Source organism: Daphnia carinata, chromosome 10 (assembly GCF_022539665.2).
Source record: "Daphnia carinata strain CSIRO-1 chromosome 10, CSIRO_AGI_Dcar_HiC_V3, whole genome shotgun sequence".
Taxonomy (NCBI): Eukaryota; Metazoa; Arthropoda; class Branchiopoda; order Diplostraca; family Daphniidae; genus Daphnia; species Daphnia carinata.
In genome coordinates this window covers 7,464,980-7,487,179 of record NC_081340.1, presented here as the reverse complement: position 1 = coordinate 7,487,179, position 22,200 = coordinate 7,464,980, and the positions used below count along the sequence as shown (strand labels likewise).

The window sequence follows — 22,200 nt, the reverse complement described above, 5'->3', positions numbered from 1 at the left end:
ATATCCAGAGTCTTTTTTTTTGTGAAGTTCTAGTTTTCTATACTATTTTTTCGGTATTTTTTTTCGCTCGCTTAATGTATTTTTCATGTAACTTGGCCAATACAGAGTACTTAGCCACGATCTTCTGTCTCAATTATCTTTCACCGTTGTTTTCGCTCCAGTTTTTTTTTTTCAACTTTCATTTGGAGGCCAACTTTTCGTACAGACGGGCCGGAACCAAAAGAAACTTCCTATCCTGGTTGGTATTGATCCGTTGACTGCAGAAAGGGACGATGCCTCCCTTTATTGATTTATCGACCCGAAGAGAAAAGGGGCACCACTGCAGCACACAGCGGAAGCCTCGGATCTAGCGCATATATCCGTGTTGTCAAGGGAGATGAGTTAGGGTTGGTTGAATAATATCGTCTTGTCGCACGATCGACATATTTTCGTATTGAAAAAATATATATATATATGTGTGTGCGTGGATTCATTCAGTCTTCGATTTGAAAACGAAATAGTTTTCAACGTTGCTCACGAAAGAAACTCGGACATGTAAACTCCCCCCCCTCACCGAACTTGTAGACAACAGACTTTTCTCTTTACCGGCTGTCCCTTAATCTCATTTAAGGGATGAAAATATCCTTCGCTATTGGTTCTCTGCGTCCCTTTTTTATTTTCTGAGAGTCAGGCAAAAGTAGGTGTGTGTACGTACACACTGGCAAGTATTACGCTCGACTGTAGTACAACTCATCTATATTTAAGCAGCATCACTTTGCTTGCCCAACAAAACGCTTCTCGCATTGGTTTATAGCTTTAAAAAACATGTTCAATCTAATCAACGAGTTTTCATACGCAGACATCCTTTACAAAGTTCATATTTATTATTATTATTATTCTTTTTTCGTAATGTTTCCTCCCAAAATAAAAACCCGGAAAGTTGTTGGGTACACACAGAGAAAACAGTGATGGCGGGACCGGCACCAAGTCACATTTCGGGATTTTCGTTATCGGATGGTACGTCGTGCTGTGCCGCAAAACACTATGTGCATACAATATAGGGTGTACGTCCTGTCCAGTTGGTCCGTTTGTTGTTAGCGTATGTCTGGAAGAAGACTCGTGACTCATTGGCTGGAATTCAACACACGCGTCCAGTCGCCATGACAACCCGTGTTGAATCGTTTTTCCCTGTTTGTCAGGCACACACACACGGCTAAAAAAGAATACTGTTTTTGGCTGAACGCTATTTAAAAAAAACAGATCGCATCTTTTTTTTGTTTTGTTATTATCTATCAATCAATTGCAAATGAGAGAGAAAAATAGAAAGAGATCGTCCTACATTACTCTCCTTTTTTGTGTGGTTAGAATTTTCTTGGCTACTGGTTACAGTAAAGTCTTTTCTTTTGAGCTTCCATCCAGAAATAACTACAGCAACCGATCCGTCGTTGTTGGTCCCGGTCCTTTCCTCTGCTTTTTTCCCTTTTTCCCCTTGTTTTTGATGCTCATTTCTTGAAAATAAATAACTAATAATTTTTTTAAAACTAGTATAAGAAATTGTTTTAAAAAATTAGGCTTGATAATCAATTTTTTTTTTTACAACTGACATCAACCTATTAATAATAGTATTCCAGAAATGTGGAAAAAATTAAAAAAGAAAAGGGAAACAAAATAATAATAAAAAAAGGGGCGACGCCGCTGCGCTCCCCAACGGCGCCGGCCGAAAAGTATTGATCTCGGCAGTTCTCGATCCCTCCGCTGTTTTGGGTGTGTGATGCGCAAAGAACACATTTACGACGAAAAATGATAATAATATAGATATATATTGTGTGTGTGTGTGTGTCTCTTCATATATACACACACACTTAGTAGTAGTATAGTACCGTATAAAAGTTGACTTGTCCTCGGATGCGACACGAATGCAGGATCAGCCAAATGAGAAAAATGTCGGGTAAATGCGCGTTGACTCGTAAAACGAAAAAAATTGTACATCTTTATCCCTTCCTCCGGCGACTCCATTTATTTTTCTATTTTTTTATTAATACGTCGTAGATGTGTCATAAATCCGGGTCGATATCTATTCACCTTTTTTCTTTAAAATCCTTTCATTTTTATTTTTTCTTTAATTAAAATGTCCACCAACGCTAGTGTTGATTCAGTCATTGCCTTTTATCTGGTCACGCTGTCGTACAGTCCAAATAAAATGATTTATCTTTCGTTGGAAATACATTTATGTTCTTCTTTTCCATATTTTCACTAGTCTACGTGCGTTGCCGACTTCACCTTTATAGTCGATGTTTTATACCGTATCTTTTCGGTAGGGTCTCAATCTATTTCCAGTCGGGCAGCGTGTCCCTCTTGTAAAGTCTCACCAAATAATCCTCGTCTCGACTTTGAGACCCTATAGAGGGTGCACATCTGCCAACATGCGCGTGAGAAGGAAAGAGAAATTGTTTTATGTTGCTATCACGTCGTCGGTAATGAGCTCTCCCTCTTACACGAGCAAGAGGAAAAAAAATCAATTTCTTTTATTTCTTTTTTTTTGAAGAGCACCAGAGTTGTATTTCTTCGATGGCGAGACCTTGATGGCTCTTTGACGTGTACATCGCAAAGGGTCATCTCATAAGAACGTATTGTCAATAGTCAGATTTTTGTTTTTGTATTTGAGTCATTTAGAACATGAAGAGTTGTTGTTGTTAAACTAGTCGGGGAATACAAAATACCACGCACCCAGAAAGGACGCGGTAGACGATATTACACATCATTATAAAGTTGAGGCTTTGAGACATATAGAAGAAGGGTGATCACGTATTTTTTTTTTTTCTTTTTTCTGGTTTGATTTTCGTGCTAGGAGAAAATTCAAAAAAAAAAATTATATATATTTCACCACGAAGAAAATCACAACGAACGGAGGGCTTCTTGGAGTCTCACGCGGGCAGACAAAACTCTTTCTTCTTGCTTGCGAATATCGCTCTCTGATATCACAAGACCCTAAACAGCACAACAAGTTAAAAACATGCTGTTCTTGCAAAATGATGACAACAAATGATGGCAAACGTAATAGGATACCTGAACCAATGGCTGATCAGGGTTGAGAAACACCCCGGCGTTCTTTTCCAAGGCCGATTTCGATCCAGTCTGCCCCGTTATCGACACTCCTTGGATGACCGTGTGCAAAGACGACACTAGCGACTGGGAAAACAAAACAAAAAACACATCTTTCTTAATAGACATTATCTCAAATCACAAACAAGAAGAGTCCTACTTGAAGTGCTGTGTCAGAGTTGACATTAGGGCCAATTGGCTTGATGGAAGGAGGAAGGCGACTATTCTCTTCACTTCCAGAGTTAAAAAATTTGAGGTTCTCTAACCGTTTCTCCCAAAAAAGCTGTGAAACAAATAAATTAGTTCTCACATTTACCTACCATCTAAAACAGTTATCAAAAGTACCTGTCTGGGTTTCTCTTGGCGTCCATGCTTCAACTCATGGCGAACTTTACATTCTTGTGATTTTATAATTGTCACAGGCTGTTTAAAAATACTGGCTGTTTGCCTGATTGGTGGGGTGACAGACAAATCATTACGGAATCCCCTTGCCAAGTCCGGTTGAGCCTTCTTGCGATTCTTTCTTAAAAGTATTGCATTGATTTTTCCTGTCTTGTAGTCAAACGTTGTCAAATCAACAGCATCACCCAAGTGACGTACCAGCTGAGGCTTACTTCGAAATTTTTTACCATTTGGACTGCAAAATAACAAACATAATAAAACAACATACATACACAAGTTCTTTTTCGAAACGTACCTGTAATAAAATATGTCTTTCGTTCCAGCCGAGAGACCTGCCTTTCTTACTACTTCTTCTCGAGTCCAACCCTTGGGTAACGCATTGCATTCGAACCTTTTCCTGTCAACTTTGGCCATTTTGTACATTTACAAAACCTAAATATACATTCGAAATGGAGTGAGAAGTGGGTAAAAGCCGATTTTTTATGACTTAAAGCGACGCGGACGAAATTTGACAGAGAAGTGACATGGTAACGAATCTTACCACTAGGTGGCAGAAGCCGCTAAGAAAAATAATCGAGCAGACTACAAGTACCATAAATGGCGGCCAAAACTGTTGTTATCGGTAATTTAATTCAAATCAAATTGATTTTTCTAGATACTCTTATTCTTTAATAATACAACTGGGAAGTACAAGGTTTTTGTCCCCTTCCTTACTTTCCTTGTGACGTAAAATTTACAAAATATTCATTTTACTTACATTTGTTACATAAGAGGTAATAACGACAATTTTGAAACTGGTATATGTTTTTACTTTAATAGGAGGTGGAAGCGGTTTTATAGGCACAGCCCTATCAAATCTTTTATGTAGCTGTGGATACGATGTTGTAATTGTCTCTAGAATTCCCGGATCATTTAGAATGACATGGAGTGAATTGGAGCAAAATGGTCTTCCGAAGAATACATTAGCAGTTGTGAGTCTTGCTGGTCAAAACATCTTGGATATGAAGCGAAGGTGGAATTCTGGATTTGAACAAACTGTTCATGCCAGCAGAATAAACACAACTCTATCACTTGCCAAGGCTATAGAAAAAGCAGATGTTAAGCCAAGTGTCTTCGTGTCAACTTCAGGAGTTGGTAATACTTAGAAATATTTCCCACATAAGTATTTACAAACTGTTTGAAATTTAGGCTATTATCCACCTCATCCAAACAAACTATATACTGAACATTCAGAAGGAGGCAAAGGTGACTACTTTGCTGAACTGTGTACAGACTGGGAATTGGCTGCAAAATTGCCCGCTGATGTCGGTACCCGCCAAGTTATTATTCGTTCCGGTACTTCAGTAATGGTCAAACATTGATATTCAATCGCTGTGTTACGTCAAAAATGTTTTATTACCAAATAGGTGTTGTTCTTGGAAGAAGAGGAGGAATGATTGCTCAACTTTACCTTCCATTTTTCTTTGGTATGGGAGGGCCTGTAGGATCTGGTCAGCAGTATTTACCTTGGATTCACCTCCATGATATCGCCAGACTCTTCCTTTACTCCATAGAGAAGGAAAACGTTGAGGGCGTTTTGAACGGGGTTTCCCCCGATCTTATTACGTCAAAAGAGTTTGCCAGAGCCTTTGGAGGTAGCCTTTGGCGACCGGCACTTATCCCTCTTCCCGAGTTTGTATGCAACATGCTTTTAGGTTCCGAAAGAGCCCGAATGTTAACTGAAGGTCAAAAAGTTATACCACAGAGAACCTTGGAATTAGGTTTCGAATATAATTACCCTGACATTCGCTCAGCTTGTCAAGAATTCAGCCCTTTGATTTACACAGATGATTTGCGAGGCAATAATATTGGACGCTAAGATCTATCAAAATTTTGTTACAAGTTAGTCGTAAGGGTGATTAAAGCGCAAATTGTATAATGTAATCTAAAAATGTCTGTCATTTGTTTTATGGTAGGATTATTACATTGTAGAAAATTCCCGACAAAACGTTGCATCGTAGCTTGGAGAAAACCAACACAAGGATAGCCGGAGAGTTTAACGGGAATTCCCAGAGCTCTTTAGCGTGAATTCCCGGTGCTCTTTGAGAAGTTATTATAGTTATGGCAACTCCGCATTCATCTGAAATGTGGGGAAGATGTGCAACCTGGCAACAAAACACAAAATAGATAAGGTGGCGGGAAATTCTATTCCTTTTTCACATGCCTTTTTCGAGAAAGTTCCTTTGGTATCGCCTGTGTCGTGATTACGTTATCACTTCCACGAACAAGAAATGTGTTTATTTATTCGTTGAGACACTTGCTACGAGTTTCTCGTCTCAACGTAATCTTTCAACTAAGTTAGGAGCGTAAGTCATTGGTGTTGTTACTTTTCCTTACAAAACAAACATTGCAATTGAACTTCTATTGATGTGAAACTTCACCAGCTGGGAACGGATGGCCTCACATTATCACAACTGGAAAGATTAGATGAGCTCTGTGGTGGTTTTCAAGGACATACAACCAGCTTCTGACTGCTTCAATTGCAATTGCAGACATCTGGCTGTGAAACACAAAGGTAGGATGATAACAATTTTATTACCTCTTCTCTCTACAATGTTGGCTCATGGTTACCAGAACCACTGAGTCATTGTGTTAGCTAGAACTTCGTGCAAGCTATGGCATGTTTACTAAACACCAAGTTGATAAGCTTCTGGGTTCCTTTCATTCCCATTTTGTGGCAGCTTACATTGGCAAGTGGAACGATTGAGTCTTCTTTCATGTCATGTGTGGAAGTATTTTTGGTCTGGATATACCGATTATCCTTACATTTTTTAAAATTGAGGGCCTTCATCTTTTACTTTAACAGGATGTGTAATATCCACATTTATGAGAAAAACTGATTTCTTTTGTCAGTACAAATGAAAGTTAGTTATACATACAATCATATCTTTTTCATGGGAGTAGATACTGGTTTTGTGTTGGCAATCACCAGATCAATATTAACCAAGAAAGAATATCATTAAATTTTGTTTGAACAAAAGGGAAGAGTAAAGATATGTACAACACGAATGAAAAGAAAAAACTGAGAAGTCTGGAATAGACTGAAAATATCGTAGAGAATGTTCCTAAATTTTTCTGGACACTGAAGAGTAGAAGTAGTATATGATCGACATGTTTCGTGCGTCTTTTACAATTCATTTTGGAATTTATATTGTGTCCACACTTTTGCACCATCTTTCTTTCTTTCTTTTTTTTTTTTTGAACACTCCTTATTTGTTTTCCCTATAAAACTTTTCTGAATAATGGACGACTTTGCAATCTTTTGCTCGCGACTGTAATCACCAGCGACGAGGTAATTGATTAAAGGACATCACCACTTTTACGATGCGTCTCGCTGATCGCTCTCCACGTCTTTGAAAGAATAAAATAAACAAAAAAATGGTTTGCTCGTGGGCAAAGCAATTTTGCAAAGGTTTCGTGCTGTTCGCGTCTAGGGCGGTTGGATCTCGCAGGCGCATCCGTTGCGGATTCGAATGTAGTCTAGTCTCCATTCGTTGCCGGCTGGATGGTCGGAAACGACGGCGTAGGTGAAGGAGAATTGCTGGACGCATCGTGAAAGAGGACGCAAAAGCTTTTCGACGAAACGGCATGGCTGGTTGAGCACATCCGGCCTGCACGAATGCTCGTAGATCCTCTGGTCGAGATCTCCGTGCCGGTACAATTCGACTACGTGCCCTTCCATGTTGGTTCCGCCACTCGGTTGAACCATTTCCACAACGGTCGGGCAGCATTCCAGGCCGGTCGCTTGGCTTTTCTGTTCCGCGAATCGGGCAGACGTCGGTGTGGCGGCAGGCAGCCTGGGCAGGTGCATGAGAGAGAGTCGACGATCTTGTTCGGCCATTGTTTGAAGCGAGGCCATCTTCCGTTTGTGCTTTTTGTCCCATTCTTGTTTGTTTTTTGCACCACTGCTTTTCTTCTTTTTACCACCTCCGTTAACCCTGGTGGTGGTTGGTTGAGGCGCTATGCTTTGCGTGATGCCCTCTTCACCAATGATAGGAAACCTGAAAATATTTTCGTTTAAAAAAAAAGAAAATTAGAAAAAAGCCACATTTGTCGAGTATCTCCGCTAGATGGGGGTAAGCGCGCCTCAGGAATTCTTCAAGAAAAGATGTCACGGAATAATAAATCGGTAAAAAAGAAAAGAGGATGAAGTGAATTGAACTATGTGGGTGTCTGCGTACGACCGTTTTGGAATCCAATTTGAAAAAAAAAAAAAGATTTTTTAAATGTTTTTTTTTTTGAATAAGGGAGAATAGCGCGCCAGGAAATGGCGGCGACACTTGTGTGTGTCCGTCTGTAACGTCGGCGAGAGGTGCTGTCCGTCAATTATGCCGCCCGTGTTAGTGACGTCTGTATCCATCTCCCCTTCTCTGTCGAACAACCTCCACCCCCCTTTAAGAGGAAAAAAAACGGTCCTTTTTTCTTTTTGTATGTTGTTGTCCTCTTCATTCTTTAAAGGCGCTACCAGCCGGTCAATTATCACCTGGACTCGCATATGCTGTGACGGAGGACACAGCCAAACATTTTTAGACGCGCTTTTTGGGGGCAATGGTTTTTTTTTTTTTTGTGGGACACATTCTTTCCTTCTTTTTTTTTTGTGTTCTCCCGAAGGAAGAAAACAATGAGAAAAAGAAACAAAGCGTTGTACCTTTTTTTTTTTTTTTTTTTTTATATATAAAGAAGAGAATTCAATTCTCTTATAAGCTCAAGATGGAAAATAGATATACCATCGTCTATGTGTCTGTGTGTGACCCGACCACATAACTCTCTTTAAACCACACACACACACATGACGGGATATCGTAAAGATTTATTTATTTTTTCGCTTCATTTTTTTTTTAGAGGGGGGGGGGGATGTTATTATTATTTCCATGACGTCAAAAGAAACAAAAAAAAAATTGGGTTTTTTTATAATAATAGAAACTTACGTCGAAATGTTGTTCCAGCTGCGATCCAGCTGCCTCATCAGATCGATAGCTTGTGGCTGCTGCTGTTGCTGTTGCTGCTGCTGTTGTTGATGATGACGTTTCCCCTCTTTGTGACTAGTAGAAGATCTGGCAACGGCCGCAGTGACGAGCATGATTGCCTGAATGACAATAACAAATTGATTATCAGCCGTCAGCAAGTTTTTTTTCTTTTTAATTCTATTTTTATTCGGTAAAGAAAACAACCGAGTTTTTTTTTTTTTTTTTTTTTTAGCAAGAATTGGATGATGGATGGGAGGGGTGACGATCCCACGATGAAGATTCAATTCTTTTCTCTCCTTTTTCATTCGAGTAAGGTACAACAAAGTGTCTATTCCTGGACACATGCAAACACAACGGCCTTCGTGTATATACAAACAGACACAAAGAAACATGGACTCCATGTTGTCATGTATTTTTTATTTTTATCTTCCCAACTTTTTTTTTTTTTTTTTTGATGGGGGCAACCTGTGGAGGTAAGGGCTGATTGTCAAGTCATTGGTGATGATGTGTTGAAGTGCGGCTAGACACAGAGAGATGGGAGAAGGGGGGGAACCATAAGCTACTAGTTCATACCTCATGGGGTGTGAACGACACACATTTCGTAAAAAAAAAAATAATTTTTTTTCAATAAAGCGTATCCTGGACTTAAAAAAAAAAAACGTTTGAAATGTTTTTCTTATTGTTCAAAAAAAATTGTTTGGCTATAATTTTTTTAGAGGTAATCAAAAACTGAATGAATGTCACGTTTGATATCTAAATGAGAGACAGATGGGCAGTCTCAAGTACCTCATTTTCTTTTTTCTTTTTCCAAAAAAGAATATAGCTATGTTTAAGGACGTTTGTTGTGTATCTCGCAGGTGGTACGGAATGTTTACCCTTTTATTTACACACGACGATCGTCACTATATCATTCTTTGAAGGGAAAAAGCGTGAAAAATGTCTGCAAAGCCCGTGAATAATTTCGCACACGCGCGGTTCCATTCGGGACAGCCGCCGTTTTTCGTCTAAATAAAGGAAACGGGTTTTTTTTTTTTTTTTATTTTTTTTTTTTTTGTTGTGTTTTTATTTTTAAAGAAAAAGGAAAGAAGACCCGCGTGCTGCTCGCGCCATCACCTTTCTTCAACTAAGTGGCAAGGATGACCAGTTGGAATGCAAAACGGGCATCATCCACCGCTGCTATTTCTATTAGTTTCTCTCTCTCTTTCTCTCTCTACGGGGGATGTAAAATTTTGTCACTTGAGTCAACAAGACGAAAAAAAAAAAAAAAAAAGAAAGACGACGTTTTCCTTTTTTGTTTCTTTTCCCAGAAGATCTTGGCTTCTGCCGACGGGGGGGGGGGGCAGAACAAGTTGTTGCAGTTGTTTGTGCCCGCGTCCTTCACGCGCGTCTATGGCAGAAAGAGTTTGTTGTTGTGATAGGACTAGAAATCAAAAGAAATTTTTTTGTTTTTCTTTTTTTTTTGTTGAACATTTCTAGGAGCTCTCTCTTATCTTCTATTTTTAATTTTTTTATTTATTTCTCTTCTCCACTTCTTTTGTTCATATTTGAGCCAGAGAGAGAGAGAGAGAGAGGCTGCGAGAAGAGACAAACACAATTCATAACACCGGATAGCGTAATTATTTACAGGGTGTCGTGACCATTTGTTCCAGTCAACTGGGCTCGATCACATTTCACTGCGTTTCAGTTTGCGTGTCTTGTTCTTCTTCTTTATTATTTATTTATTTATTTTTTTTTTTGGTTTTCCCGAAAAAAAAAAAAAATAAGAAAGAACCGCCTCTTTTTTATGCCTCGTTTTCTCTGTTTCACATGCACGAAGAGAAACGATTATTTTTGAAACAACAAACAAAGAAAGAAAAGTTTAAAATGATGGGGTTTTTTTTCTTCTCCAAAGGAGAAGAAGGGGTCGTTGTGTGTTCCTATAAGACACCGTTTGAAAGAATTTTCTTTCCTTAGCCAAAGGTCATTGATAAAAAAATTCCTACTAAGGAATAAACAAACAGATTGATTCGATCGCCCTAACCTCTCTCATTCCTCCAGTCGTCGTTCTCTACATTTTTGTGTCTTGTTTCTTCTCTTTTTTTTTTTTTGTTTCAATTTCACAAGAAGGGTCGGTGAATAATGGCCGGAGTCGTATTGAGAAACAGAAGAAGAAAAAAAAAAAAAAAAGCCACACACACAAACGTATCACGACATTGGTTCATGTGTGTATCCCACTCTTAGAAATCCTCTCTCTCTCTCTCTCTTTTTATCCAATCCGGATACAAAACTATGTTCATCTAAATTTATTTATCTATTTTTTCTTCATTTTCGTGTTGCAGAAAATTGTTTTTAACCTACAAATAACAAATGCGAATCGTAGCCTTAAGGGTTGGTGTTCCCAATAAGAAATATTCCATAAATCACCATTGGATGGGACGTTGATGTGGAGGGGTGGGTTATTTAGGAACGGTGAAAGCCGTTAAAAGACGACCTTTCCATTCATTTGTGTCTACCAATAATTAACAGCTAGCGGGGACATTGCCATATAAAGAGCGAGAATTGAGAGAAACTTACCGCAATCAAGCAGACGATGGCTAGCCTCATGGTCCGTCGTCCCAGAACAAATGAAGAAGCAAGTTACTCAATGTCGTGTTTGTTTTTGTTATTTTCTCTTTGAAATCGAAGAACACTGTCAAGTGTTATCTGTTATCGGTAACGTGCACTTTGAATTTCGCGCTTCTTTTTCGCGTCGTTTTGCCTTTGGGTCCACGATAGAATTTTGCTTGGCACTGATTCCAGATGAGATAATAGTCCGTCCGTCTCATGTGAATTCTTTTCTTTCTGTGTTGAGATGAAGAGCGTGGAAATCTTTGAAATTTTACACACACACAAAAAAAAAATTGAGGAGGTGTGGAAGGCGGGGAAGCGCTGGCCGTCGCGGTTATATCCGAACTGGAACGGACGTCGCGATTCTTGCCCTTTTTTCTTCCGCGCTCGAAAAAAAAAAAGATTTTTTTTTTTTTTTACCTTTCCTCTCCTCCTGTTTTTTTTTCTTCTCTTTTTTTGTTACTTAACCGTTACCACCGCGTTTGTAACCTGTCGAAGATTTCAAAAGAAAGAAAAAAAAAATCGAATTAAATGGGAAGAACTATTCAGGTGTGTAATGCTGCATTTTACACAAAATAGCGATTCACAGGGGGATGGGTGTTCTTTATTCGCAAATCTTTTTTTTTTTTTTTTTATTTAACTATTTTGTACAACAAATACATTTTTAATCCGTCCGTCCTTTGCACCGAACGTTCAACTGTCACCCAAAACACATCGGTGGTCCGCCTTTTTATATGCAACGTCTCCGTTGAGCAAAGGAGATGCCACCTTTAAGCGATATGGGTCGAGTGTTAAATCTCGATATTACTCCACGCGCGATCCTCCATTTTCACCAGAAAAAAAAAAATCAAATTAAATACGAAGCTATTGACCAAAAAAAAAAAAAGGAAAAAATTTCGTTTGATACAACCGATGCTTGTATTATTATGTTATCCAGCTAAACAAAATGCAGTCATCTTTACGGTCCACGTATCATGGATACATAATAGTTTTTCTTTTTCTCTTTCTTTCTTTGATGTCAAACGTGAACGTATAGACATGGGATATTTTGATTGAATAGCGTGTCGTGTCGACCTCTCGTTTTTCTTTTTCTGCCTTTCTGGAAAAAAAGGCGCTACTGCGCGTCTCAAAGATCCGGGTTTCTCTTTTTTTTTTTTTTTTTCCCTTTTAAATAATAATTTATCGCTTAGCACTGGACAATTGTGAGATGCCTTTTTTTTTTTCTCATTTCCAGCAACTAAATAATACGTAAATCCAGCTCAAGCTGTCGTGCCATGACGTCACATTTGACGCAGTAATTTGAAAAAGAAAGAACATGATCGTGTGATGACGCCAACATTTTTCTTTAAATTCTCGTTTAGAAAAGAATTTGGGTATTTTTTTTTTTTTTTTTTTTTTTTTTTTTTGTTCTCTCCTAGCTGACTGAGAGCTTAGTAGAATTTCTCCGCCCCCGCGCTCGTCATCCGGGGGCTGGTACAATCGTCAGATCCGGTGCGGGACGATTTATTTGCAAAAGAAAATGGGGTCGAAATTCTTTTGTGATCCATTCGTCAGTTCTGTTTTCTCTCAATTGCCCCTTTTTTTTTTTTTTTTTTTTCTTCTTCTTCGTTTCTATTTTGATTATCTTTTGTTTTCCGCGGAAGGCTGGGCAGCGAGCGGCTGGCTCATCTGCCAGGATTAGCAACAGGCCGGACATGTGAAACGTATTTTGCCTCCGCATTGACGACGTGAATAGACAAGGCAGAGCCCAGTATAGTCAAACGATGGGGGGGGAAAAGACTCTCACCGTTTTTCAAGATGAAGCAGCCAATAAGTATAAACAGGAATTCCGAGTCAGGAGGGCTGTTACAAACATCCTCCTCCCTCCTCCCCCCCCCTTCTTTTATTTTTTTGTGTTTGCTTCTTGTTTGTCGCATTTTTCCAGAAGCAAACACAGTTACTCATACGGGTTTTTTCGCTTTGCACGGTGTGTGTGTGATGCCAAACTGACTCATCCCGGACGAAAACATACAAGAACCGCAAGATTCACTCGATGTGTCATTCAAACAGGAAAAAAGTTCTAAAAAACCTATACCCGGCACCCCCAAGTGTAAAATGGCCAATAATAACAAGAAGCGTTTGTTTATTTCACGCTCACGCCGCCAATTTGACGACGACACATTCCTGCACCGTTCAACCTTCTTCTTTTTTTTTTTTTTTTGTTTATTGTGTCGGATGATTTCCTCTTTTCTTTTTTCTTCGTGAACAGGGGTTTCTGTTTGTTTTGAAAAAGTCTAATGAATATCGTCTCTGATGTGACAGAAATAACAATCAAAAATGTTTCACGAGTCACAACATGAGCCGTGAAAGTATGAGCTTTATTTGTCTTATGTTGCGCGCACACCGCGTTTGAATAGCTGCGCAGGCGCGTGCCCTCTTCCTCCTCCACCCCCTTTTTTTTTCAAAACATTTAATGCGCGCGGTATTTGAAAAAAAAAAAAATAAAATTGTAACGCAATGTTTATATTCGTTACGGATTTTTTAAAATGAAAAAGAAGAAGTTGAAGACCCTTTTTTTTTTTTTCTTTTGAAAGGATAGGAGGGATGGTCAGTCTCGGACGATGTACAGCGCATTTGGATGTTTTATATACACACGCACAAAGTTATTGGTCTGTGCGTGTGTGTAAATATATAGAGAGAAAAAAAAAAAAGCATATACAGTAGACGTATCATGTGCAACGTGCGGACGACACAGTGACTTGTTATTTGGGTCTGGCCCCTATTTTTCCCGGGAATTTTTTTATTTTTGCTTTTGTTGGGTATTTTTTTTTTTTTTTTTTTTTAAGGAAAGCGGGGAGTTTAAAAACAAAACAGGATGACCTGTAATAGATTTAAAAATAGGTGCGGTAAAGGGTGAATGGGAAATATTTGAATAGTCAGAAAAAAAAAAAAAAAAAAAAAAGCCGGCATTCCGACCGCGGATGAACGGCATTTTCTATTTGTTGTTGTTTTGATTGTGAAAGAGAAAGAATGAAAAAGGGGGTTATCGTCGGGTCAGATAAATTGGACAAGAAAAGCTCGTCACGTTTTGATTGTAGGCGAAACGTTAAAAAAAAAAAACCAGACAGAGAGAGAGAGAGGGAAATGAATCATTTGTCTTACTTGTTTTGAGCATTTTGATGCGGCGATCTCGTCATCATCATCACTCGTAGCATCACGTTTTATACGAGCACAATCATTTGCTTTTAATCTTGCCAGTCCAATATAAAGTTTCAATTTTTTTTTTTTTTTCTCTAAAAGCCCCTATGCACTCTCGTAAATGTTCACCTTTTTCATCAATGAAATGCCGCGCTCGAAAGACACGCACAAAAAAAAAAAAGGAAAGGAACCCCACGTATTAAATAGTAATAAAATCAATTGCCGATGATGGCCACCATGTGACGACTGTCCGTCACGATCGCGTGCGATGCGGATTGTTCATTATCGATACGCTCGTCGGAGTCTCTTGTTCAGCTTTTCAACACACATACACACACACACACAACACAGGGCACGTACACACTGGTCAGACCGGGGGACGTTGAATTGGCTTTGACAACGGGACTAAGTGAAGCGCAGGTCTGAACGCTCGAACGGTCTTGACTGCAACTGACCGGGACGGGTGGCAACATCACCACCTCCCCATCTCTACTCTCTCTCTATATGTGTGTGTGTGTGTGTGTGTCTACATGCCGAGAGAAGCGCGCTTACCTTTTTTTTTTTTTTTTTTTTTTAGAAAAAAAAAAAAATAAAATACACACACAATTTTTAGACAGAGAGAAGTGGGTGGTGCTTGACAGTGCTGCCCTCTCGAGGACGAAAACAATCGTAGCCGTTTGGTGAGACATAGAAACATTTTCTTTTTCGAAATGAAAAAAGGACTTCGTGAGGGACTGTGACTGACTGACTGGGTCTGAAGAGAAAGGGAATATGAAGATCGCGCCCATAAAAATGCTATGGTGTAATCTCTTTATCGCGCAACTATTTCATTCCGAGTCTCTCTCTCTCTCTCTCTCTCTCTCTCCTTCTTTTTCTTTTTTTGTCTTTTCTTCTTCTTCCCCTCCACCAGCCGAAAAGTCTTCCTCGGTCCGAAAGAGAAAATTTACGATGGCATCGCATTCAACAACAGTCCCGCACACACACAGACACACACAGTGAAACAAAAGACAAGCGAGAGAGAAACACACAAAACACACGAAAATAAATAACGGGCACCTGATAGATCCTCTCTCTCTCTACCCCCTCGTTTTCTGATGATGATGATGATGATGTCAATGATCGGAATCCAACCGATTCTTATTCAATGCCTTATGCATGTACGTACGTTTATATATAGAAACAGCCAGAGACATTGATTCACTCCACACTTTGTTTCTCTTTTTTTTTATTTTTTATTTTTTTTTTTTTTTTGAGGATGAACAAATCAAATATTGGAAAACGAACGGAGGGGGAAAAAACATTTTTTTGACCGAGCATTTGCGTCATTCGAGAGTAAACAACGACGCTTTAAAATTCATTTTTTATTGTTCCATTGCAATGAAATCAGTCGCCGAAACTAAAAAAAAAAAAAAAAGAACCGTCGAGATTTTGGAATGTAAAAATGTCCCTTGGCTTTTGGCTTTATCTGTTCAGCTATTTTCATTTTCGTCATAAAACGATAATAGCATGACGTTCATTATGTCGACGGAAATTTCATAACTTGAAATTTCATTTCACTCGTCATCGCCATTCCCTCTTAAAAAATGTTTGCGATAGTCGATTTGTTTTTTCTTCTTTAGTTCACGTTTTCATTTTTATCGGGCAACTTTTCTTTTTTTTTCCACTTTGCTCCGGTTCCCTTTTTTTTTTTCTTTAACCATAGTCCACATTTCAATAAAATCAAAAGGGAGTGGGGGGGAAAATTCGTTAGAAATGCGCCGAAACGCATGGAATGTAGTTTTAAATAGCCCACATGTATGGGCAAACCGTATAAATAAAATTTCCCATTCGTATCGTATAGTAGTAAAGCAGTAGCCATTTAGGCTAAATACCTTTGACATAAAAAGAAAACATATATTTAAAAAAAAAAAAAAAAAAAAAAAAAAAAAAATCACCTTTCTGTTTTTGGAATGTCTTGGTCGGCGACTCGTTCGATTCCCGGAAGAAATAGTTCCAGAGAAAATGTTTTTGCGATGGCCATTTTGAATGTTTTTGCTCGGCATACGAGAGAAGCGATGAAATCGATTTCAAAACTAGATTTCCGATGCACAAAAAGAGTGTAAAGCCATAAAAAAAAACGTGGAAGATGGCTGTTTGCTCGTTTCCCTTCATCAACAGCTTTAAACAAAATTTTTTGGTCGCAAATAATAAAATAGGAGTCAAAGCCGGCAAAAAAAAAAAAAAGAAGAAATAAAATCATTATTTCTTTTTCGCTACTCTTCGTTCCCTATGGCCTTTACCTACGTCTATTATAAAAATGTCAAATCTTTTTCTAGACCCTTCCACTGCCGATGTCACGTAGGTAAAAATTCATTTTCTTCTGTGCTACCCTCCTTTAAAAAGAAAGCACTTAAAAATAGCAATTGTTTTTTTGTTTTCTTCTACCCGAGATTTTTTTTTTAGAAAAATCTATTGGCGGGATCTTTGAGTGGAGCGGCTCGTTTTATCACTCACGAACGAACCAGACACGAACCACTGATATCTTTTTTTTTTTCTTTCCAGCTAGAGGGATGTAAATAATAATAGACATGTCTTTTTCGAAACGGGGGGGTTGTCTGCGTTTGCCTTCCGTGAATGTTTTGGTTTTTATTTAATTGCTTCGTTCCCGACCGGGAAAAATCCTATGGGGACATTTTTATTTCAGGGGGTGGGTTTTGTTGGAAAAAAGAAAATGATTTTACAAGCGTGGAGAGTGGACCTCCCAAAAGAAAAAAAAAAAAGAGAGCCGCATTGAAATAAAAAAAAAAAAAAAAACAAATGAAAAATACGCAGCAGAGAAAAAGAAAGAAAAAAATCGATGCAATATAAATTTCTATGCCATCACCAACCAATTTTGTTTTCTCTGCCCTCCCTTTATTTTCATTCTTTTAGGAGGGGGTGTGATCCGCCTCTCTCATGATTTCTCACCTGCTATCACAAACACACAGGTGGTCCGCACACCCGCTAGCTAATAATTATTTATCAAACAAGAAGAAAACACAAAACAAAACGAAAAAAAAAAAAATGCCTATCTAAAATTTCACATTTTGTTTTATTATTTTGGGTGTTTTCGATAGCAATTCAACACGTTTATTTTTTATTTTTTCTTATCGCCGCCGTCATTTTCAGGGAGAGAGAGATGAAGGCACCAACTTTTTTGTCGCTCCAATCGAAATGTGCGTGAGGTGGTCCAGCAAAAGAGCGGACCCCACACGCACTCGCTTTTTTTTTTTTTTGTTTGTGGTGGATGACCTCGCGCTGTTACTACACGCATATCATTCCCCACTTTATTGGACGCGCACATATTCAATTCGAAAAAATTTCCTTTCCATCATTTTTTTTTTTTTTCGGGGCAGGAAATGAAACACAATAAAAAATGAAGAAGATTCCCCGATCGAAATATTTTTAGAACTGACACTAAAATTGGGTTTGGCTTCATTCGTTTTTGTTTTTTTTTACACGAGTGTCTACCTGTTGCAAAGATATCTCGAACATCTGCATCAATTTAAATTTAAAGCAATGTAGGAATGGCGAGAGTCTACAAATGACTTTCCAATTTTGGCATGGAAATTCACTTTGTCGAAGCACACGACGTTAAAAGGTGGTGGAATTGGGTTGAAAACGAAAAAAAAACAAAAAAAAAAACGGTTCAAAACTGAAAAGTGCCATCACGTTTGATCATTAAAGCGGCGGCTAGGTGACACCATGTGCAGGTGCTTTGGCCATCGTTCTCGTGGACAGGTGAACTATAATTGTCCGCTGCTGTTTAGCTACGCGTCCTGCAGTTAGGAAGGGGAGAAAACAGTTTTTTAACAACTCTCTCGTCGGTTATTATCGTATTGTCACCAACGCCGGAAATGATCCGTTGGAAAAGAAAAAAAAAAAATTCTAAATAATAAATTCCCAGTTTCAATTTTAATTTTTTTTTTTTTTTCTTTTTCAGCGCAATTATCCGACGGTCGACGTGTCGGCACGTTCTATTTCGTTTTCCGCATTCTTTTTAATTACATCTGAAAACATTTTTTTTTTTTTCACCACCTCAATCTACTTGTATATGTTTTTATTATTATTTTGCAATTATTATTTTTCTTGCTCACTTCTTTTTACCTGGCAAAAAAAAAAGGAGGAGGGAAAAAAAACGATTGGACTGTTAAACGCGAGGGGTTTATTATCGTTTTAAATAGTTGGGAAATGCCCCCCTGCTTTTTAATCTGATCGTTGGATTTTTTTTTTTTTTGCCCTTGCCCGACCGAAAAAGAAATGTCCGTACTGTTATAACTATACGCTCTTTTGTTATAGTTACTACAAGTAGAGTACACACCTTTAGGGAAATAACTCCCATCAAAAAAAAAAAAAAAGAAGAAACATTTCAGGGTGGACAAATTCTTTTGCCTTTCTGACACTTTCGTACCTCCCCATCTCTTTACCTTTTATCTTTTGGTGGCATAACAAAAGAGCATGTTGTTAGAGAGTTACACAGGTGAGACAATACTTTCAAGGTGCCTCTTTCCCTTCTTTCTTTTTTTTTTTTTTTTTTTTTTTTTTTTTTGCTTAATATACACCCGTTAGTGCAACACGCCGGTGTCTTCTGTGCTCCCTCCCTATGAGTTCACATCCATAGTTTTTTTTTTTCCTAGTCAGGACAAACATAAGGGTCTTCGCTTCCGGACCTGGAAAATTATCCCTCATTTTAAATTTTTTTTTTTGAGGTAAAATGGGGGACAAATGCGATGCCTAAGCCATTTTTTTTTTTTAATGAAATAAAATTTCAGAGGAGAAGACAATCAGAGCTATTTAACTGGCGACTAGCAACAGCAGCCATCTTTCGGTTTGCCCACCTTTTTTTTTTTTTTTTCTGGTTTGTTTTCTTGTTGTGTGTATGTCTTTTTAGTTTGTGTTCCCTTCTCTTCCATCGTCCAGCAGCCAACGACCGGACATTCTTCCACGATCGTATCGGTTGACAAGCTGCCGAGATGCAAAGAAGATTTTCCCTTTTATTTACTAGTTTCGTTTGTTTTTTCTTCTTCTTCTTCTTTTGTTTTTTTCCTCTCATTTCTTCTTCGTTTTTCTTGTTCTTCACATTTTTTTTTTGTCTACACTTCTATTGCTCTGTTTTGTTTCGTTAGAAAAACAAAACAAAGAGAACGGGGAAAGATGATTAAGCAGAAATATTCCGAATTGACGTTGTATGGTTTCTGCGGAATTCCATTCTTTTCGCTTAAAAATTCTACGAGGGATTATCTTTCTGTTAATTGGCATGGGGATCAATGTGTCTCGCCAATGGCTTAGAACTTCTTGAGGGATTTCGTTCCAAGATACAAATAGGCTGTTTGTTTGTATTAGGGGGGGGGTATCGTTGCGGGGAGGGGGGAGTTTGCTGACGAAGATGGACAATCGCTAACGAGTTCACCAGAACGTTTTCATCTTGATTTTTTATTTTTCAAGTCTCAATTGCGCGTTCTATTTGTTTTCTGAGAAGAATTGAAAAAGTTGTGAACAGAGCCATCTGTCGAGCGCTATTGTTTTTAAGAGTAATGAAGTGGTACTCGATAGGTGACAGCACTGTGCAACAACAATCACTTGTTGCTTTGTTCCCGCCCGATAGGAAATGGGGGAAATGTTTTAGAAATCTAATAATACAACACCGGTAGAAATAGTAGAAATTTTCTTTTTTCAAATTTCGATTGTGATGACGTTGAATGTAGGCGCATAGTCATCACCCAGCAAGCGCTTCAATTCTTTTAAGTGGCAGTCAAAAGTGGGCGTATCCCAAGAGTTTTCCAACAACAACAACAACAAAACAAATCAGAAATAGAAGAAAGAATGAAAAAACGACCGTGAATGAACCCACAGCTTTTGATGACGATCGGATTATTAAGAAAAGAAAACAAAAAGAAATGGAAAAGCTGTTCCGCTGTCGGTTTGAACTCATCCCCCCTACTTCAACCTCCCCCCTTCTTCCTCCACTGAAGAAGAAAGAGTCGAAAAAAAAAAAAAAAAAAAAAAAAAAATTTCTCTTCGTTGTTGTTGAAAGAGAGGGTTCCGGCTCAGTGGTCAAGTGAGGGCTCTCCTGATATTTCGATGCCCAGTCGACGACGAGTGGCCAAGTTGTTCTAGTCGCGTTTTCATCACGTTCCACGAACGTGTTTCGCAGATGTTATTCAAGTGGTACACCGTCCCCCCTCATCATTCCTGAAATTGCTTGGACCACTAAAAAACACATTCGACAGCATAACGTCCGTCCACAGAGTCCATTCCGAATCCAGGTGTTGCAAGTGTTGACACCATAATAGCCCCATCCCCAAACTGATAATCTCTGTCGACCGCCTGTACCACAAAAGAAGTTATTTTCATCCCTTAGAATCAATAATAAACATCATTTTTTTCGACTTTAGTGTGTGCCTGTTTATCGCATCTCATAGTATCGTCTGTTTTTCAAAAGAGTCCTCTTAGTGCCGGCCGTGTGATGGATGAGGACGAAGCCAACCAAGCGGCCTATTGTCTGCTGGCAATGTCGAGGGCCACCACCGATCGAAGAGGCAAAGGTGGTTCGCAAGAAGCCCTGAGCACAGCTTTAGGCCATCCGACAGTGATGGAGCAGCCGGCAGGAGCCTATTCCAGTGCGGCTATTGCTATCCCAGCTGCTGCTTCTCCTCCTGCTCAAACAAGTACGACCAGGAATGTTGATGCCCCCCACCATCAACAGCCGCCGTCTTCTCCGTTCATGATCGCCCGCATTTTGACCGATCTCACCCGCGTGCGTCAAGATCTCTTTAGCGTACAGCCCATACAAAAAGCAACACCGCCGACTTGTAAAGCCTCCAACCAGCGAAATCCGAGTAAGTTCAAACAAACCTCTTCACTCCCCCATCCCTTGTATTGTACTAAACAACATTGCTCGCATACCAACTTTTCTTATTGTTATTATTTTTTTTTTACGTTTGCATTGAAGCCCTCATGATATCAGGTTCATATTTAAATAATAATCAGAAAGCAATTAATTTTGTGCCTTTCGCGCTTTCAGATCTTGCTGCAGTGACAGGTGGCAAATTACACCACTGTTCGTATCCAACTTGTGAGAGGACTTATGGCAAGAGTTCTCATCTCAAAGCTCATATGAGAACACACACGGGTATGTGCAGTTTGTTTTGAATTCACAAGGAAATGAGATCATTTAGAAGCTCTGTTGTTGTTATTGTAACTTAAAAGGTGAACGTCCATTCGGATGCACTTGGCCGGAGTGCGATAAAAGGTTCGCCAGGTCGGACGAGCTGGCTCGTCATATCCGGACGCATACAGGAGAGAAACGATTTACCTGTGCCGTGTGCCAAAAGAAATTCACCCGATCCGATCACCTTAGGTAATCGGCGTTTGTTTCATGTTCGCAATTTATACTGGATGTGTTTTTATCATTGTAGCAAACATGTGCGAAGGCATTCAAAAATGGATGAAGGGTCGCCAAAGATCCGGAGATACAAATCGGGAGAGAACAGCAAGAGTATCATCAACATAAGTCCATCGGCCTCGCTCGATTCCAGCGATGGATGCAGCACGAATCAATCTTACGTTTCATCATGTTCGGAAAGAGATACAACAAGATAGAAACTTGGATTGGGCCCCAGGTCGCGATCATTTTTAGTTGTTATCAGTGTGAATTACCGATGTTGTATTCAGAATTTTAATTGTTACATTGTTTCAAAATGCGGTTTAAGGTATTAACCGAGAATAAACTAGGATGTTCTTGCTTTTATTATTTTAATTGCCCATTACCAAAAAATAAAACGGTTTTCCTGGTTTCCTTATTTAATTCTTTTTGTTTTCGTGTTGAAATCTCGATAAAAATTTTAAAAAATTCTGTTTTATCTTACCATCTATCGGATTTTTAAAATAAGATTATAAATATGGAAATCCGTTTTACCCCCCACCCCCC

The 22,200-nt window shown here is 38.9% G+C and overlaps 4 protein-coding genes across 6 annotated transcripts in view; 2 read left to right on the top strand and 2 right to left on the bottom strand.

The window, feature by feature from the left end:
- The window catches only part of LOC130701154 (methyl-CpG-binding domain protein 3-like), a 55,623-nt gene extending 51,631 nt beyond the window's left edge, over positions 1–3,992 (bottom strand). Inside the window, exons 1-5 of one of the 2 annotated variants that reach the window (XM_059497365.1) lie at positions 3,779–3,992; positions 3,427–3,718; positions 3,242–3,364; positions 3,046–3,168; positions 2,875–2,967 (exon numbers count right to left, since the gene is read on the bottom strand). In XM_059497365.1, the coding sequence (XP_059353348.1) occupies positions 2,875–2,967; positions 3,046–3,168; positions 3,242–3,364; positions 3,427–3,718; positions 3,779–3,906 (759 nt within the window). In that variant the 5' untranslated portion in view covers positions 3,907–3,992. Of the gene's footprint in view, positions 1–2,609; positions 2,968–3,045; positions 3,169–3,241; positions 3,365–3,426; positions 3,719–3,778 lie in introns of those variants that run through there. The other variant, XM_057523132.1, reaches the window with a different exon arrangement.
- Positions 3,993–4,047: 55 nt separating this feature from the next.
- LOC130701145 (epimerase family protein SDR39U1-like) lies at positions 4,048–5,416 on the top strand. The gene is made up of 4 exons (XM_057523122.2): positions 4,048–4,105; positions 4,303–4,617; positions 4,672–4,818; positions 4,890–5,416. The coding sequence occupies exons 1-4, from the start codon at positions 4,081–4,083 to the stop codon at positions 5,339–5,341; spliced, it is 939 nt and encodes a 312-aa protein (XP_057379105.1). The 5' UTR covers positions 4,048–4,080; the 3' UTR covers positions 5,342–5,416.
- Positions 5,417–5,658: 242 nt separating this feature from the next.
- LOC130701150 (Krueppel-like factor 16) lies at positions 5,659–22,072 on the top strand. Of its 2 annotated transcripts, none has more exons than XM_057523129.2 (5): positions 5,659–6,037; positions 20,713–21,109; positions 21,295–21,402; positions 21,480–21,630; positions 21,689–22,072. In XM_057523129.2, the coding sequence occupies exons 2-5, from the start codon at positions 20,737–20,739 to the stop codon at positions 21,870–21,872; spliced, it is 816 nt and encodes a 271-aa protein (XP_057379112.1). In that variant the 5' UTR covers positions 5,659–6,037; positions 20,713–20,736; the 3' UTR covers positions 21,873–22,072. The 2 variants fall into 2 exon arrangements, with proteins under 2 accessions (XP_057379112.1, XP_057379111.1); XM_057523128.2 differs by lacking the exon at positions 5,659–6,037 and adding an exon at positions 19,948–20,536.
- LOC130701155 (uncharacterized) lies at positions 6,645–14,760 on the bottom strand. Its single transcript, XM_059497181.1, has 4 exons — positions 14,217–14,760; positions 11,043–11,564; positions 8,451–8,608; positions 6,645–7,523 (listed from the first exon to the last, which is right to left on the bottom strand). Exons 2-4 carry the CDS (start codon positions 11,070–11,072, stop codon positions 6,953–6,955), a joined length of 759 nt encoding a protein of 252 aa, XP_059353164.1. The 5' UTR covers positions 11,073–11,564; positions 14,217–14,760; the 3' UTR covers positions 6,645–6,952.
- Positions 22,073–22,200: the final 128 nt, after the last annotated feature.

Bases quoted from the DNA above. Each gene is read 5' to 3' on its own strand.
- LOC130701145 (XM_057523122.2), top strand. From the start codon at position 4,081: ATGGCGGCCAAAACTGTTGTTATCG. The intron at 4,106-4,302 runs GTAATTTAATTC...TTACTTTAATAG, and splicing joins GGCCAAAACTGTTGTTATCG to GAGGTGGAAGCGGTTTTATA. The intron at 4,819-4,889 runs GTACTTCAGTAA...ATTACCAAATAG, and splicing joins CCAAGTTATTATTCGTTCCG to GTGTTGTTCTTGGAAGAAGA.
- LOC130701150 (XM_057523129.2), top strand. From the start codon at position 20,737: ATGGATGAGGACGAAGCCAACCAAGCGGCCTATTGTCTGCTGGCAATG. The intron at 21,110-21,294 runs GTAAGTTCAAAC...TCGCGCTTTCAG, and splicing joins CTCCAACCAGCGAAATCCGA to ATCTTGCTGCAGTGACAGGT. The intron at 21,631-21,688 runs GTAATCGGCGTT...TTATCATTGTAG, and splicing joins ACCCGATCCGATCACCTTAG to CAAACATGTGCGAAGGCATT.
- LOC130701155 (XM_059497181.1), bottom strand. From the start codon at position 11,072: ATGAGGCTAGCCATCGTCTGCTTGATTGCG. The intron at 8,609-11,042 runs GTAAGTTTCTCT...ATTGTCATTCAG, and splicing joins CCATCGTCTGCTTGATTGCG to GCAATCATGCTCGTCACTGC. The intron at 7,524-8,450 runs GTAAGTTTCTAT...AAATATTTTCAG, and splicing joins AGCTGGAACAACATTTCGAC to GTTTCCTATCATTGGTGAAG.